This window comes from Leptodactylus fuscus, chromosome 10 (genome assembly GCF_031893055.1).
Source record: "Leptodactylus fuscus isolate aLepFus1 chromosome 10, aLepFus1.hap2, whole genome shotgun sequence".
Lineage (NCBI taxonomy): Eukaryota > Metazoa > Chordata > Amphibia > Anura > Leptodactylidae > Leptodactylus > Leptodactylus fuscus.
This window is the reverse complement of record NC_134274.1, coordinates 18,001,898-18,018,477: the sequence shown is the minus strand read 5'-3', so window position 1 is coordinate 18,018,477 and position 16,580 is coordinate 18,001,898. Positions and strand designations below refer to the sequence as shown.

General features: G+C 44.2%; 1 protein-coding gene across 4 annotated transcripts in view; it reads right to left on the bottom strand.

Moving 5' to 3' along the window:
- Positions 1 to 16,580, bottom strand: part of SLK (STE20 like kinase) — a 38,240-nt gene that overhangs the window by 4,242 nt on the left and 17,418 nt on the right. The window contains exons 7-19 of one of the 4 annotated variants that reach the window (XM_075288238.1): positions 14,359 to 14,440; positions 14,141 to 14,272; positions 12,496 to 13,743; positions 12,260 to 12,390; positions 9,857 to 9,980; positions 8,748 to 8,927; positions 6,494 to 6,586; positions 5,113 to 5,184; positions 2,959 to 3,088; positions 2,130 to 2,254; positions 1,081 to 1,269; positions 766 to 891; positions 467 to 580 (exon numbers count right to left, since the gene is read on the bottom strand). In XM_075288238.1, coding sequence (XP_075144339.1) covers positions 467 to 580; positions 766 to 891; positions 1,081 to 1,269; positions 2,130 to 2,254; positions 2,959 to 3,088; positions 5,113 to 5,184; positions 6,494 to 6,586; positions 8,748 to 8,927; positions 9,857 to 9,980; positions 12,260 to 12,390; positions 12,496 to 13,743; positions 14,141 to 14,272; positions 14,359 to 14,440 — 2,746 coding nt within the window. The remainder of the gene's footprint in view (positions 1 to 466; positions 581 to 765; positions 892 to 1,080; positions 1,270 to 2,129; positions 2,255 to 2,958; positions 3,089 to 5,112; positions 5,185 to 6,493; positions 6,587 to 8,747; positions 8,928 to 9,856; positions 9,981 to 12,259; positions 12,391 to 12,495; positions 13,744 to 14,140; positions 14,273 to 14,358; positions 14,441 to 16,580) is intronic. The other 3 variants (XM_075288239.1, XM_075288240.1, XM_075288241.1) reach the window with 3 other exon arrangements.

Genomic DNA, 16,580 nt, shown 5'->3' with positions numbered 1-16,580 from the left:
ACAAAAGTTTTTGGGACATGAAGGAGAATATATCGAGTGCCTATAGGAAAAGTCAAGGCTATAGGCTTCTGAAAGTTAAAGAATAGGGTCTTAGGCAGCATTCACACTGAGTAACGCTGGCGTTTTTTGTGCTTATTTTAGCACGTATTTTTTGCAAAACGCGGCGCTACATGCCAAAATAAGCACAAAAAACGCCAGCGTTACTCAGTGTGAATGCTGCCTAAGAGTTACTTTGCTGGATATCGAAGCACCAGCTATGAGGAAAATGGGGGACTGAATGAGTATTTGCATAATTGATGCAAGGACTGTAATCTCTGACAACTCAATAGCACTGCATTGGAAAACCACTGATCCCGACAGTAAACAGTTAATTATACAGTGTAAGGGACTCCCCACTATTCCGGAACAAGGGGTAGCCTGTGATACGGGGCCAATAACATGACAAAAGGCACCGGACATAGGATACCTTTTTTCGTGGTCTTAGCTTCTCCCGCCATTCCTTCAGCTCCTGCGCATGCTCTTCATCCAGCTCCTTCAGCTTCTGGGTTTCATGTTCAATTAACAGGTGACATTTCTCATTCTAAGAAGACATTCAGACAATGGACAATGTCACATACGTGTAGCATATGGATTGGATATGACATACATCTCTGGGGTCTTCTGGGACAAGGGCAGATCATAGGTCTACTGTACATAGAGCAGATACATGAGCATCCCTTCTAAGCACGGTACACCGTCTATATCAGCGGGATACTTCATATATACCTGTAGCTGTTGTAACTCCCGGATGTTGGCGTCACATTGAAGCTGCAGATCCCGCATCTGGTTCTCATGCTTCTGGTGCTGGGCTAATCTTTCATTCTTCTGTCTTTTCTCTTCTTGGACAGCAAACTGAAAAACAAGGACAAATTCACTGATCACAAGTATTTGGGCTGAGCTGTGATATAAAGTATGGCCACAACACAAATTTACGGGGCTGCAATCTCTTCTAGTATCTATGTGTATATACTGTATATTATACTTGTATATGGTAAATGAAGACTAAGACGACAAAGCATGTATGCCTTCAGATGTCTCTACCTGCTTAATCTTTTCTCTGTCTTGCTCTGGAGACCCGGCAGAATTAATCCTCAAACTCTTCTTGAACATGGCCATACGGGTCTTGGCGTCGCTGCGCTGAATCTTGGGCAGCCGGGCCCTCTCTTGTGTTTGCTTGTTCTTCAGTTCCTCGATCAGCCTCTGGTTATACCGCTGCATCTGCTCCATTTCCTACAGGGCAGGATGGAAGACCCACATGAAAATCGGATAAACTGCAACATTTGTAGTGAACCTCAAGATAGAATCCTACTAATATTATAAACGTGAAAGTTTGTTTGGATGTTTGTTCCTGAATCACGCTGAAGTGCCCCAACGGATTACAGTGAAATTTCACACATACCTCCAATGGCACCCGGAAAGAAAGATAGGTGCATTAACATCACCATAGGATGGCGGGTTTTCCAACAGCAAGCCCACAAAGCACGGCCAGCGGAGGCTGAAGGACCTGCGATGACATCATTGCCGCCATGCGTGCTGTTACCCCCATTGGACCATGCGACGGAGGGGGCGGTACTGTGGAGGCTGGCCGCGGACCCTTCACGCCAATATGACATTGGACCGGCCGATACAGGGGGCGGAGCTACATCAGGTTACCCGGGGCGCCGCCCGGGGAGAAGCAAGGTCGCACCACGGGAGTGGGCTTTGGGGGGCGGGGGGTGGGGGGGGTGGGGGGGCCACCAGGGTTGCGGCTGGGAGCAATTAGGAGGGGGAGGCTGTAGTCGCGGTACGAGTCGGGGGGAGGAAGGGGAGACCGGAGTGGCGGGGGTGAGGAGCACAGGGTCGCGGGTAGAGGTGGGGAAGGGGAAGTGGGAGAGAAGGCCGGGGTGTCAGGGGGGGCAGGGTTTCGCGCCAGGGGTAGAAAAGGGAGGCCGGGGTAGTGGCAACCGCAAAGCAATAGAGGAGGGGCCAGAGCCGCGCTGCAGGTGGGTCGCGCAAGGAGGGAGGGGGTCGCGGACGAAGTCGCGGGTATTGCTAGTATATTTATATTAGGCAAATGTACCGAAACATCTCTTCCTATGAGAGAACCGTACCTTCTCATGCCGCTTCAGAAGCTGATGTCTCTGCATGAAATACTGATCCTTCAGCTGCTGCTTCAGTAGCTGATGCTTCTCCTGGAGATGACGTTCTTCAAGTTCCCAAATAGCAGCCTCTCGTGCTGTAGGGAAACACATGTATTATTTAGGTAGTATTCAGTTATTTAAGTATATATAGAATATTTATGATCAGTCTTAGTCTTTATCCATTCCTTGGCAAGACTACAACATGCACTGACAGCCGCAGGAAGGAGACCACAGATACATCATGTTTTCTTCCATGTGTCCCTTTGGTGCTGCTGATTATCTGTGATGCTGAGGGCAGGTTCAGTTCAGAATCAGTCTCCTTCCCCCTCTGACAGTCCCTACTTACTTCTCCAGCAGAACTAGTCTTCTCGGTTGTACTATCATACTACTGTAGAGGCACTGATATCTCCCTGACAAACGGTGGAGGGGTAATGAGCAATTCCATTCTTAGATTTGCAGAGTGATGTGGGTAGACAGAAGTCTCTGGGCAGAATAAGTAGCGTTGCGATGGTCACATGGCCTAGAGATTGTCAACAGCAGAGACATCTGACCCCTGCAGTACTCTGCAAATTTATCAAATGGTGTAACAAGGTGCAAGAACGTCCTGTATATCAGTAAGACTGCTCATATCGGGCAGTGGACAATCAGGTAAATGCCCACTTAACCCCTTTAATGCTCAAAGACATATTCTGTTCCACATCTTTGGCCATGTACAAATTCACTCACTTTTTAAAGGGTGGGTCAAAAACTAGATAGATCTTAAGACCCCGAAGTGAATGCACTAACGTGACGTACTTACCTCTCATGAGCTGCTGTTTGCGACTCAAGCAGTCCCTCTCGATGGTGGCGAGTTCCATCTTCTGCTGGTGAATGATCTTCTTCAGGGATCCGTCCAACTCTTGCTGCTGCTTTAGTACAAACTCTTGTTCCTAGAGTAAACCATGACACTATTAATATGGAATAACATTAGAGGTCGCAGCTATAGGATATATAGGTCAGCCGTACACCACACCAGGTGCCGCACACTCAAAACTCATCAAACCATTGGGAACCATGTAAGGAATTGTGTAGGTGGTTCATCTGACAGCTACTCCTCCCAACTCCACCTACACATGCACACTTGGCTGAGCATGAATTTCAATGTGGAGAGGAGAATAAGTCGCTGACAGACCTCACACAGCAGTGTTTTTCCCCTTTGGATAAGAGCAATATACTGTACAATCCGGAACTTTCTAAAGAGGTATTTAGGGACGGTTCATAGTACAGGTGGGTGTTTTGGGGTCCAAAATTTGCACAAAGTTCCTTTTATATTGCACCTGCATTCATGTCTCTTTTGCTGTTGAGCCCTGACACAATGTATTTCTAAGGATGTCAATGAAGATTTCGGAGTGCTGGTGAGCGTCATGGTTGCAATTTGCCGATTCCTGCACTATTATAATACAATGACTGCCTCTTTAAGGAGAGATATTCATTAATATAGCCCAGAGGGTATCTATAACACAAAACCCCACAGCACACATGAATCACTTCACGCTACATGTGAAGAAACGTACCTTGTTCAGAGAGAGAATGCAAATGGCATCTCCAGCGTGGCGTCTATTCAATGGAAATGTCAAGGCGGTGTAATAACAGGCTCCGAGCCATACACGCTATAGCTACTCCCCAATCGCTTCCACCCACATGTTCCTACAGTGAGCCTGCCATCATGGAGATTTCTGACTTGTCACAATCTCATTGTACAGTGGGCAGAAGCAATGACAATCTATATGACAACCCAAAGAATGGATCAAGCTTAGAATAGCACTAAACCCTGGTTATGTACAGAAAGGATCAGGAGCTCAATACGGCTGAAACCGCTGTATATTCACTGCTATAAAGACTAATATATTATTTATATGCTAATACTACACTGAAAGGGGTTGTGAAGAGGAAAAAATACCCACCGTTTCTTCTGTTATGTGACCAATATTTTTCATTGTGAGGTCTCTGTAACAGCTATGGTTCCACTAAGGGCAAGTTCACATGGAGGAATCTGCAGCTGATTTTGAGGTCGATTCCTGCTCTACATCAGTTCTATATTCTGTCCTGAATCTGATTCATAATGTGTTCAATTGAAGGCCAAGACTGACATTGAATATTAAAAACAAAACAAAACCAGGGCTCCTAGGAACCTATCTATAAAACATAGTGTATGACACTGTCAGGGCTCCTAGGAACCTATCTATAATACATAGTGTAGAACACTGTCAGGGCTCCTAGGAACCTATCTATAATACATAGCGTATAACACTGTCAGGGCTCCTAGGAACCTATCTATAATACATAGTGTATAACACTGTCAGGGCTCCTAGGAGCCTATCTATAAAACATAGTGTATGACACTGTCAGGAATCCTAGGAACCTATCTATAATACATAGTGTATGACACTGTCAGGGCTCCTAGGAACCTATCTATAATACATAGTGTATAACACTGCCAGGGCTCCTAGGAACCTATATATAAAACATAGTGTATAACGCTATCAGGGCTCCTAGGAACCTATCTATAATACATAGTGTATAACACTGCCAGGGCTCCTAGGAACCTATATATAAAACATAGTGTATAACGCTGTCAGGGCTCCTAGGAACCTATCTATAATACATAGTTTAGAACACTGTCAATCTTTTCCCATGTGCTTTTCCATGTGACAGGTCCCCTTTAAACCTAAGTAAAAATTCCCATTGTATTGTCTGCACAGTAGTTAATTGAAAATGGTAAGAATTCATAAAAAGCAGCTCTCTTTCCCTATCCCAGCAGGAAGTATCAGCACTTGTTAGATTTCCATTGAACAGAATCCATTATTGAGAATGCATAGAAAGTATCTCATGTCTATATATCCGCACTGCACTCTCACATGCAAAAATCAACTGCAAACCTTCATTCTCAATACACCTGCCATGCGGCACTTACATCTTGCATTTGTGCGTTGAAAAGAGTACAAGACGAAAGCTGAAAAGACTGAATCATAACCTGGGCAACACCCTGCGGATCAGAATATAATAGCCACAGAGTGAGAGGCCAAGCGTCACCCAGAGACTGCTGCTGGCACATAGGAAATAAACCATAACTAAATGTCATAGCTTTCACAAACTTCACCCCTTCACTTATTCCAGACACATAGTTCAGTATATATCACTGACGCACGGTTGGGTGAGACCCATATGCCCATCGCTATAGAGGGAGAGCGTCTGGTGCAATACAAAGAAGATGTGAATCCATGTACCATTGTTCTTTATTGAGACTGATCCAAAATAAATGGAATATCGAATTATTTGCGGTATATATTCTGGATATAATGTTGAGTAACCTGGAAATTGAAGCTGCTTATTTATATTGTTCTGACCTGATTTTATATTCTGCTGGTCAGGATCCTACAAGGTAATATGAGGCCCTATGAGGCTTTCCGACCAGGTCTGTGGAGTCTAAGTTGGAATTGAGGAGTTGGGGCAAGTTTGGGGTGGAATCAGATTTGGAAAAACATTCCTTTTTCTCCATCAGGCTCTTCTACCCTGCTATATACGTGCTTAACAGATCCCCAATAGCGCTCCACAGCAATAATGCTATTAAAGACCTTGGACTGGCGAAGAAAAAGAGAGCTCAGTGCTATGGAAAAGACAGAACTCTGAATACAGCTCTGGATGATCTCGGGCTTTAGGACATGATGTCACTGAAGACGGGCACAAGATAAACCAAAAGGGTGTTCTGGCAATAGTAACTTATCCTGTATGGATAGGGGATAATGCTAGATCGATGAGGGTCCATCTGCAGGGACACCCAATTACAATAATAGAGAGCGTGAGTCCCCCCCTTCCCCATCCATCTGAATGTAGCGGCAGTCATGTATATGCAGTTCTTATGAATGGGAGGTCGGAGGTCCCAGCACTGGCTCCCCCTACCATTATTACTGGTGTACCCCTTAAGTGTTTTCACCTACATTTCTGCAAGCTGTGATCCCTTGTTTCAGAGTGGAATCCCATCATACTCTCATAGGGTGACCGGACATAGAAATCAATCAACAATAAGAACTATCACGGTGTCACTGCACTTTAGGACAACCTACCTGTTACCTTTAAATACTGTAGAAGTCAAACATGTAGCAGATCAACATCAACATGTCGGTGCAACCTGCTATAGAGGAGTACAACATATGTCTACATGGAATGATGTCACTAGGTGTTAATAGATCAGAAATCGGCTGTGTTAGTGCAATACGACGGGTTAGTTGATGTCCTACGTGGAAAGCATTAGGCGACTTCTCTAGGTTTAGTAGCACGAAGCGTTCTGCGGTTACCTGCGCGTGCTGGCTTTGTGAGAGCTCCTCTCTCCTGCGTTTCAGAAGCTCTTTTCGCAGCTCCTTAGGTGCTTTCTCCACTTCATTTATTACCTGGTATAAGCATGCAGAAGGTGGGGAAATGTGACCCGTTTCTTAAGAGCAAGCGCATGAGGAAGAGCAAAGCCACCATGTGATAGATGCCCCAGGCGGTTACCGGTTACATGTCACATATCAGATAGGCTCATGCTGTTAATCAAGGAGTGATCATGAAAATGTTACATATACCTACGTGCAGTCTTTGTCATGTCAAGAGGACACTTTTAATATGAAGTTAATTCTGTTTTAAGGTTAAGCCGCATCTCATAAGATACACTGCAACCTCTGCAAACAGCACTCACAGATGGTATAAAGAGTGTGAGGAGTTTAAGAACTCTATAGCTAAGTACTGTATGGACCCATCTACTATATCACTGCACTCCGGGTCTCTTAGGGAAGAAATATTTTCAGTGCCCCTTTATGAACAGAGGTATATAAAAAGGCCCAAGCAGGGCGGTGCTTGGTAGGGATGAAAGGCATCAAAAAACTGCCAGGAGGGATTTCATAGGAGATTGTGTAATCTCGTCGCTCACAGGGTGGGGCAGAAATCCGGTCTGGTGGTTGCCAGATCGAGAAAGGGTTACAAATATATAACCGCAACTGAGCCCGGATTGTGCGTTGTGATTTCATTCACAGGCACCTTTACCAAGCTTTGTATGTTAAATATTCACTTATAGTGCAATGTGTAATGTGGGAAACAACTGCTGAAACCCAAGTAACAAAGAACCAAGTGCAAAGCTGAAGAAATGCTTGTGCGATGGCAGAAAGAGACCAGTGATAGGAATGGACCCGTCCACAAAGTTTAACACAAGAAATATGCAGAATTGGAAAAACACACATCCGTATTCTGCATAGACAAGGATAAATCTCTAGGACGTGTTAAACTTGTGCACCAGAAACAGCAGCAGAACGATAACCATTCACCATATAGAGCCCCCGGCCGAGGCCCCCTGTCAGTACCAGTATCCATCATGGCAGCTGTCACCAGAGCATAAAGCCCAACCACCAAGGTAAAAGCATAAAAAGACTCATACACAAGTCAAACAATGGAGAGGAAGATAAAATATCAGATTATTACAGGTCTACAAACATACAGCAATAAAATACATGGAGTTCAATGGAATAAATACTAACATAGCGAAACGTATACTGCTTGTAAAGTAGGAGCACATGGCTATGTAAGAGATCAAAGGGAGTCTAATATGACATTTTGTGTGTGTATTATTGGGACGTATGGACACCCACTGTTCAAAAGATACAACATTGGGCTACAGTCACAAGACAGGTTCCTGAAATTGGTCATAAGTTCCTTGTCATGGCACCCTCACGGGTAGTTCAATTTCATGGATCGCTCATCGTATGTTCCATATTTTCTCAAATCATTCACACGGACGTTTGATAGATCCATTAGAAGTCATGGGGCCCTGTGCTAGGCGAGGAACCCTATGATGTGAATGAGCCCTTAGTAAAAGTGGAGAGACACTGCAAAAGATTCTCTGGAGGACCCAGCACAACTTTGCATTACTCGATTATTCATTTAAACCATGTAATACCAGGTTTCCCCTGCAGAGGTCACTATAGTTTAAATGAACGGCTGTCCACAATTTGACCAGTAGCGATCAGCTGATCACCAGAAGAGTGTCCAGTGTGGGGGTTTACAGATGAATACCGCACTATAGATCCAATGTGGACATATATAAGAGGTAATAAAAGCTGCAGAGACCCAACCATGTGTAAAGGCAGCCTGTCACTATGAAAGTGCTGGGCCGTCTGCTGACAGAGAGTCATAGGACAGGTGAACGGACTTAGTGGGAAAATATTCAGTATGTCTTGTGTTTTATTCATTTATATCTTTGCTCTTCTAGGCATGGGTATGGTCCGCTCAGTGAATGCCAGATCTCCGTGTAGGACTGTGCATATGGATAGCTGTCAGTCACTGATAGAAATAGTCATCTAGTCATAGGGGCGGTCCTAAGCCTAGACAGAGCAGAGATATAAAGGAGTATGTTACAGGTTATATGGAAGCTTTTCCCACAAAGCTATACATGGATCTGCTCAGCTCCTCCTGCTCTATAACATGCCGCCTGCAGACTAGACTGCAAATTCATGGCCCCAGCCATAGAAACCTCTAGAGATTAGTGAAATGTCCGATCCATAAAGTCAGCGACTCTCTTACCTCTTTCTTTTTGTTTTTTAGGACATTCTGAAATTTGGACAGCTCCCTCTCCTGCTCGCCCTTGATCCTCTTTGCCTCGTCTCTCAAGCGCACCGTGTGCTCCAGCTCCAGCCGCTCTATGGTCTGCTTCTGCTGCTTCTCCAGGTTTTCTATGTCCTGATCATACTGTCGCTTTTTATTCTAAGAGGAGAATACAACTTATTTGTTTTATTGTTCTAAAATTATGTTTAACTCTTTAAAGCAAAAGACTCCAACCCAGACCGTGCCAAATGACCCTGGAAATGTTTTACTATCCAAAGGAGTCATTGAGACATGTCACCATGTATTGTCTATTTACAGAGAGTCTGCCACCAGAGCCCAGTCTATCCTAGTTAGGTTACTGAATCAAACAGTATGTACTGAAGTAGATGCTCCACCTAACTCAACCCTGCGGCCTCCTCAAACAGCTGATCAGCCAGGGTCCTGGGTGTCAGACTCTTGCCAATCTTTAATAGATGACCTATCCTAAGGATTGGTCACCAGTTGTGTAAGCTGTAGCCCCCTTTAAAGTGAATGTCCGAATTCTGTGCAGATTGATTTCAGGAATATCCTTGGAGCTCTGTTTTTCAGATGGGTAGCTCCGAATCCTGCTGCCATTACTGGCGGGGTGCTTACTAAATGTGAATTTACTATTGAATTCAATGGGAGCTGTATAAAGTAAATCCATAGTCAACTGCCCCCTAGTGGTTGTTATAGGGAATTTGGCGTTATGTAACAGTTAAAACAAAGCTCTAGTGATAAGGCATGTATTGCAATTTTTTGATGTAGAGGACAATACTCCTGGATGATATGAAGCCCCTTTGCAACTCTTTTCGCCACGCTGGGCTCGGAACAAACAATACAGTGTCAGCCACCGGGTCATTGCGACACTTGTTTTAGCCACATCGGCTTATTGTGAATGATTTCCTTTACATGTGACTATGTATGACAATCTAATATTAATACATTGATGTGCGAGTGCGTTCCCTGGTTTTGCTTCCGCTTCCCCCCGGAGCATATGCTTAGTTTTAGGTAAGAATATTCCCGGCGTATGTGCACGGCTTATAAATGGCTTATTTTCGGGTAATCACCGTCATTTCCTGCTCAAATCTTCGGAAGATCTGTTCTCTCTGTTGCAGCAATTTGTTACTAAGGGTTTGCTGAGCTCTCTGTTCTTCTTTCTGCAGCAGTCGGAGTTCCCGCAGCTCTTGTCGCCTACAGGAAAACAAAAGCAATGAATCAAAGACTCTCCGCCAGGAAACCTAGCCATGTTCTAATCACTGCCAAATATTGTACAATTTCCTCTTCTTTGTCAGATCAGGCCGTCTGCTACTGCCGAGCAGTTTTTCTCCCATTTTGCAATGTAAAGAAGCAGGAAGCTGTCGGTTAAACCACAAGGCTACAACATGTAACACGCTCTGATGTACAATATGTTATAGGCGTCACTTCTGGCACCGGGATCCGCTACCTTTTCTATTCCCAGGGTCACACTGCAGGACTGAAGCAATCCCAAGGGCCGAAATAAAGTATTCCCATCATTTATGGCTCCTTAAAGGGATCTTCCAGCCTCAAATTCATGTTTTATATTGATAACTTATTGACAGATAGGTCATAAGTACATGTCTGACATCCAGAACCCTGCACAGATCTGCTAATATGGCTGCCTTCTGGGCGCTGAAGGATACAGCAGTGCATGGTGAGCAGAAGCAGCTCTGCTCCTTATTAAGTAATAGGAGCAAAGATACAGCGCCATCCACAGTCTAGTGGCGGTGCTGGGGAACTGCATCTCTGCTTCTATTACTTGAATAGAAGACTATGGGAAGAATATGCAAATCTGTCTTCCATGATGTAATTAGGAAGTCAGTTGCTGCCTCAGTGTTGCAAACCAATAGAGGGCGCTCACTGGAATGTGCAAGCCTGTCTTCCCTGATTTAGTTAGGAAGACAGGATTTCAGTGAAACAACCCAATAAAGGCTGCTCCCTTCAGCATCATGCTCGATCTTCCAAGAGGCCTTTGTTTTGCAATGACGCTGGGATTATTACCAGGTATAGTCTCTCAATCGAGGACGGCCGTTTCGATGTTGTTGCATCTCGTCAGCCCGATGTAGAGAGGACTATAATAGAAGACTCTGTTTCCGCTCCTGTAGGTTTCAGCACTCAGAGGCAGATGTATAATCGGATCTGTGCGGGGTCCAAGTGCTGGATCATGGCAGATCAAATACTGATAACCTAGTCTGTAGGCCATCAATATCAGAAATGCATTTCAAGACAAAAAATCCCTTTAAAAGTTCAGTCAATATCATAAATATCTGATAGGAGAGAGTCCTGGAAGTTGAACCAGGACTTAACAAGAAAACGGGGGTCGCCCTTTCCCCTATTCACACTCCAAAAAGGAAGAAACCAAAAACATGGTTCTCTCCATCATAGTCTTTATGAGTTGTTGAAGGAGCCAAGTTTTTCTGGAGTGTCGCACAGGACAGGAGTCCACCATTCTGCTAAAGTATGGGGATCCAAGGGGTGGCCGCACACAGTGCACCATTAGTAATAACTCAGATTCTGCCCATGTGCCACTCCTTATCTGTCACATGGACGACACATGGGCACTAAGGAACCAAATGGTTGGAGTCTGCACAGAATGGCAACATGGCGCACCCTGGAGATACTCTGGAAAATCCCATTGCTCCAAGCAGAATATTAGGGCAAATTTACCAATGTATTTGCACTCATTTGCAGGTTAAATGCAGTGAAAAACATTGTATCAGGAAGAGAGGAGAGGGCTTCAAACTTGCCCCAAATGTGCCCCAGTGACCACCACACGCTTAAAGAGCTTTTGCCATGAACACAACTATATATAAATTTGTAGCCACGTAAAAATATTTTTGTAAATATGAAAAATTAACAATTTTGTAGAATTTAAAACGTTTCCTCTAAACATCTTAATGGTGACCTCTGTTGTCTTAAGCAGTTACCAATACGAATGCAGGAACTTTCTTTGGTCTGGAACTTGTTAGACACCCAACCATGATGTCCTTATTGTGGACAGGTGATCAGGAGGACACTACATGTATGAGAAGATAACCCGGCCACAATAAGGAAGTCATGGCCGGGTTTCAGAGAATAGAAACTTCCTGCATTCATGATTGTATCCATACGTGACTGATCAAGACAACAGATGTCACCACCAAGATGGTCGGAGAAAATTTTTTATGAATTATATTAGCAAGGAGGTTAACCAGAAGTGGTCTACAAATGTAGATATGGTTATATTCATGGGAAAGCCTTGTATGTATCAACTAGACAGTGTATTTGACTGATGAGGCTCAGGAGACTGGTGCACTGGTAAGGTGCACCATTGGCTGTAGCGGTCTCTGTGCTTGGCCACGTCAGGTGACTCAGTATAGTAACTGTAGAGTAAAAGTGGAGCAAAATATAATATGAACTACAACAAGGTCTTGGGTTATCCTGGAGCAAACCAATTTCCTTCAAGTCCCTACCTGAGGAATCTCATCTCTTCGCTCTTGGCATCGTTATCGGTCACTATCTTAGAGGTTGTGACGCTCACTTCCACACCATCGACCATGAACTTACGAGTCTTCTTCAGTGTCTTTTTCTGCCTTCTGGTATCCTAGTGAACAAGTCACAAAGCGAGAACTGATGTAAAATACTGCAATAAATAAAAAACATCAAAGGCGTTGCTCATAAAAAGCCAAGGCTCGGAAAGAAACCTTACCTGTAATGAGATGGAGCCGGACTCCTTACCCTTGCTCAGGAAGCTGGATATAGATAAGTTGAGGTCCATGCTTCCGCTGTCAGCTGTAGACCCTGTTCCAGAATCTGAATCGCCTTCCTTTGAAATCTCAGTCTCTCCTGAAGAAGAGGTCTCAGTCTTCACATTGTCCTTCTGTTCCCCTTCGGCAGAGATAACACTGATACTGGGCACACTGCCTTGAGGTTCCTTCTCTGAGGTGGCGGCACCTTCACCTGAGATGACAGCCTTGTCCTCAGGCTGATTTTGCACTGGTTCTTTATCAGGAACCGTGGATGTTTCTTTCTCAGAGTCAGTAGGAACTTGGTTGTCGTTCTCAGGTGTCTTGTCTTCTACCACCACCGGTGATGGAGTCACAACAACTTCATCTTTAGCGATATGATTTACTTGATCGGGGGTTTCTAGTACTTTCTTATCTTCATTGACAGTTTGTGTGTCATCTGCTGAAGCTTCCTCTTTCTTTTCCTGGCTAATATCTTCTACAGAAGGACTTTCTGAAGATTCTGGTTTCTCAATAGGTTCTTGCTCAGAGACCTTTATCTCTTCTGATATTTTGGGAGCTTCAGAAACTTCCTCACCAGAAACATTTGTGTCCGCCAAAGAAACCAAAACTTCAGCAACTGGTTCTTCGCTTGTACCGTTTTCTTTAACTTGTGTTTCGGACTCTTCTTTCGGCTCTTCTGGAGCCTGCTCCTGAGGCAGCTCATCCTTGGTGTTGGAGCTCGTACCCTCTTCTGGTTCACATACAGTATCAGGTTTCTTATTTTCCTCTTCACTTTGTATTTCCTTCTCATCAGGTGTTTCAACAACATTATCTTTAACTTCAGATGGAAGGACATCATCCTTCTTTTCTGGCTTCTCCTCAGCCACCTCTTCAGGGTGTGAGGGCACCGTTTCTGGTTCTTTAGCCTCAATAGATGGTTCCGGCACCGGTACAGCAGCCACATCTTTGTTTTCTGGTACGACTTTCTCGTCAGCATTTGGAACTTCAACGTCTTTTTTGCAGACAACTGGACTAACTGGTTTCTTAACTTCAAGAGGTTCCTCAACTTTCTCCTTCTTGGGTTCTGGTTCGGAGACTTTGTTGTCTACTGAAGGAGGCACGATTGCCTCAGAAACTGTTTCAAGTGTTGAGGCATTTTGGGAAAGTTTATCATCTTCCAAGCTAGCAATGCTGAGGTCTGAGGAAGCCCTTTTACTGTCTGGAACAGGCTAAAGGAAAGAGATAAATATAGAAATATATTAGAATAGTGTTATTTATATCACATCCATCATTACCGAAAGGAACGGCAGCACCTCGTACAACGAGAGAGACGCGGGTGCGAGCCAAGCATTGTCTTCTCACTTAGGAATCTCAATTCTAAGAGTCCAGACCAATTCCAACCAAACATGGCTACACTTACATGTGTCTGTATATCATCTATACCAGGAAATTTACTGGCGCGTACACTAAACAGACCATAGATCTCCATTTATGTTCAGGTGTTATCTGTTGGGTCAAACTTGGTCCATGGGGAGCCGGATTGACCGGCCAGATCAAGAGGAAGGATAAGCCAAGACGCATTTGTAACTAGAGGATTGATGCACAAAATATAACAAGACCACTAACCAAGGAGCTCTCAGTCTCCTCCTCCTCTTCATCCTCTTTACTTTCTTCCACTTCTTCTAAGACCTCAGCCTTGGCCTCTGCGATCAGCTCTCGCAATGGTTTGTTGTTGTGCACCACTGATACGAATGGATGCTGTAGGGGAAGAGCAGAGTGACATTTATATTCGATCCCTGCGAGATCCTGATGGTTCAACAAACTGTAACTGGGGTCTGTATTACCTGCAGCAACTGCACCGTAGTCCATCGGGCGTCCAGATTCTTCTCCAAGCATTTTCTCAGAAAATCATTAAAATCTCTTGACCTAGAGAAGACAGATTTTATGTTGGCAGTGATCTTAAAGAAGAAACACAAACCTTGCAGCGTCCCATATTTGCACACATATCGCATCAAACTGTATATTCAATCCCTTTCCTTACCAATCTGCACCTCTCTACCTTTATCTTTCTCCATCTCATTCCCCATCCCCTTTATCTAACCAAATCACGGATGTGTGACTATTGTTATGGAAACCATAAGGGGTTCTCTAGTTCTGCCAAGACAAACAGATTTTCTCATCACATGGGAATGTGTGAAATTGTAATTTGCATAACTAATAAGTGACGGTCTCTCAGGACGTTCAGGACACAGTCTCTGCAGGCGGCATGGACATGAGGCCTTCTTCTAGAATACAAATTCTCAAAGCTCCCAGAGGTACAAGACCTCGGCTGCACATGAGTGATCCTATGTAAAAGGGTAGGTTTTCTGCAATAAGTAAAATGCAAGCGCGTAAGATATCAGGGCTGTTCTACCGTATATTTCACACTGGGATCCAAAATGCTGATTTATTAAGTTCACTCTACAGTTTAGGTCCATATTCGTACAGGTAAAAGCAGCTTTTGTTACTGGGATGAAAGGGAATAGATCTCATCATAATACGTGCAGAGTGTATACAGGGGGCCGGCAGAACAGGAAGTGAGTGTAGTGCCATCTCAGCCAATGGCTGCACAGCGCTGGGTCACAGAGTGCCTGTGGTTTTGAGAACTGCTGTACAGCCCAGTATCATGCAGAGGTGTTTGTTGTTACTGGCGGTTTTAAGATCCTAAATTTTACAGAGCACCTTAGAATTAGATATAATATTGCATGTACGTTAAAGGGGCATTCCCATAACTCTTGTTCTGCAGCCTGCAGGCTGCGTGCTCTCTTCACTTCCTGGATTTCTCGGCACATTGGTGGACGGGGTTTCACTTGCTCTGCTATGTTTGCAGTCAGTAATGAGGGATTGGTTGTAAATGCATTACCACAGTATAAAGCTGATATGGAAACTGATGTAGCAGAGCTGGATTTGAGTCAGCTTACATTACATACAGAGGTAACGGACTCCTTATCTCATCCCTTATCAGCTAAATTCAATTAAACCGGCTGATAAGTAGAAGAGCTGAAGATAGACAGCACAGTAATCCCGGAGCTCTCACCTTCCCCCTCCCCTATCTGAGGAGCTTTGTTGCTTGTCAGCCCCTCCCTCCCTGAGAGCAGGCAGCTACTCACTTGGGAAATGAGCAGATAAGCCCAGTGGCCATAGAAACGCAGTGTCAACAATGAAGTGAATAAATTAAGATTGCGGCCAAACAAAGCAGTTTTGATAAAGCAATGTATTTAGGAAATGTCTTAAATCCACATAAACTAGCAGTATAGATAGGATGCTTTTCATGGGACAACCCCTTTAAGTTTCCCTGGTAAATCTGCTGTGACTAATCATAAAAATATACCTAGAGTTACACTTAAAAGGGGTTTTCCAGCCCCAAATATGGGGTCCGACACCTAGGCACTGCACAGATCCGCTGATGTGGCTTCCTCTTAGCACCAGCTGCACTCAACTCCTATTCAAGTTATAGGAGCCGTACTGCAGTAGTTCCAAGAATAGCAGTAGTACAGAAAAGAATGCAAGAAACTTTGTAATATCTTATTAAGGAAGTGTGCTTCCTTCTTTTCAGGCTGAATTACTTTCAATACGTTAGTCTATGAAGAGGGGGGGGGGGGAGGAGAACGCAGTTAAATAATATCTGCTGCTCCTCTCTGTGACTCAGAGTCTGCTATGCTTGTAGATAAGAGGCTGCTGGTGCAAAGAATCAATTAAGCAGCCGATAGCAGTCTTTTCTCCTCCATCTTTCCTTCTCCATAGAGTTCTATCAGTGAACTGGATACAGAGACACAACTCCATGTAAATATACAGTCTGACTGAAGATGAGGAGGATGAGAATGGCTTAATAAGTGGAGAAGGAGACAGATTTCTTTAATAAGATATATTAAAAAATGTCTTATAGTCACCTGTACTATTCATTTCTGAAAGGGTGTTTATAACTGGAGGTGCACATTAAATCCTAAACACTGCCCTTAACTTGCTGTGCAGAGTTTATCACAAGGTTTGCAGACAGGGCTATGCTGTGACTTTCTAAAGTGCAACT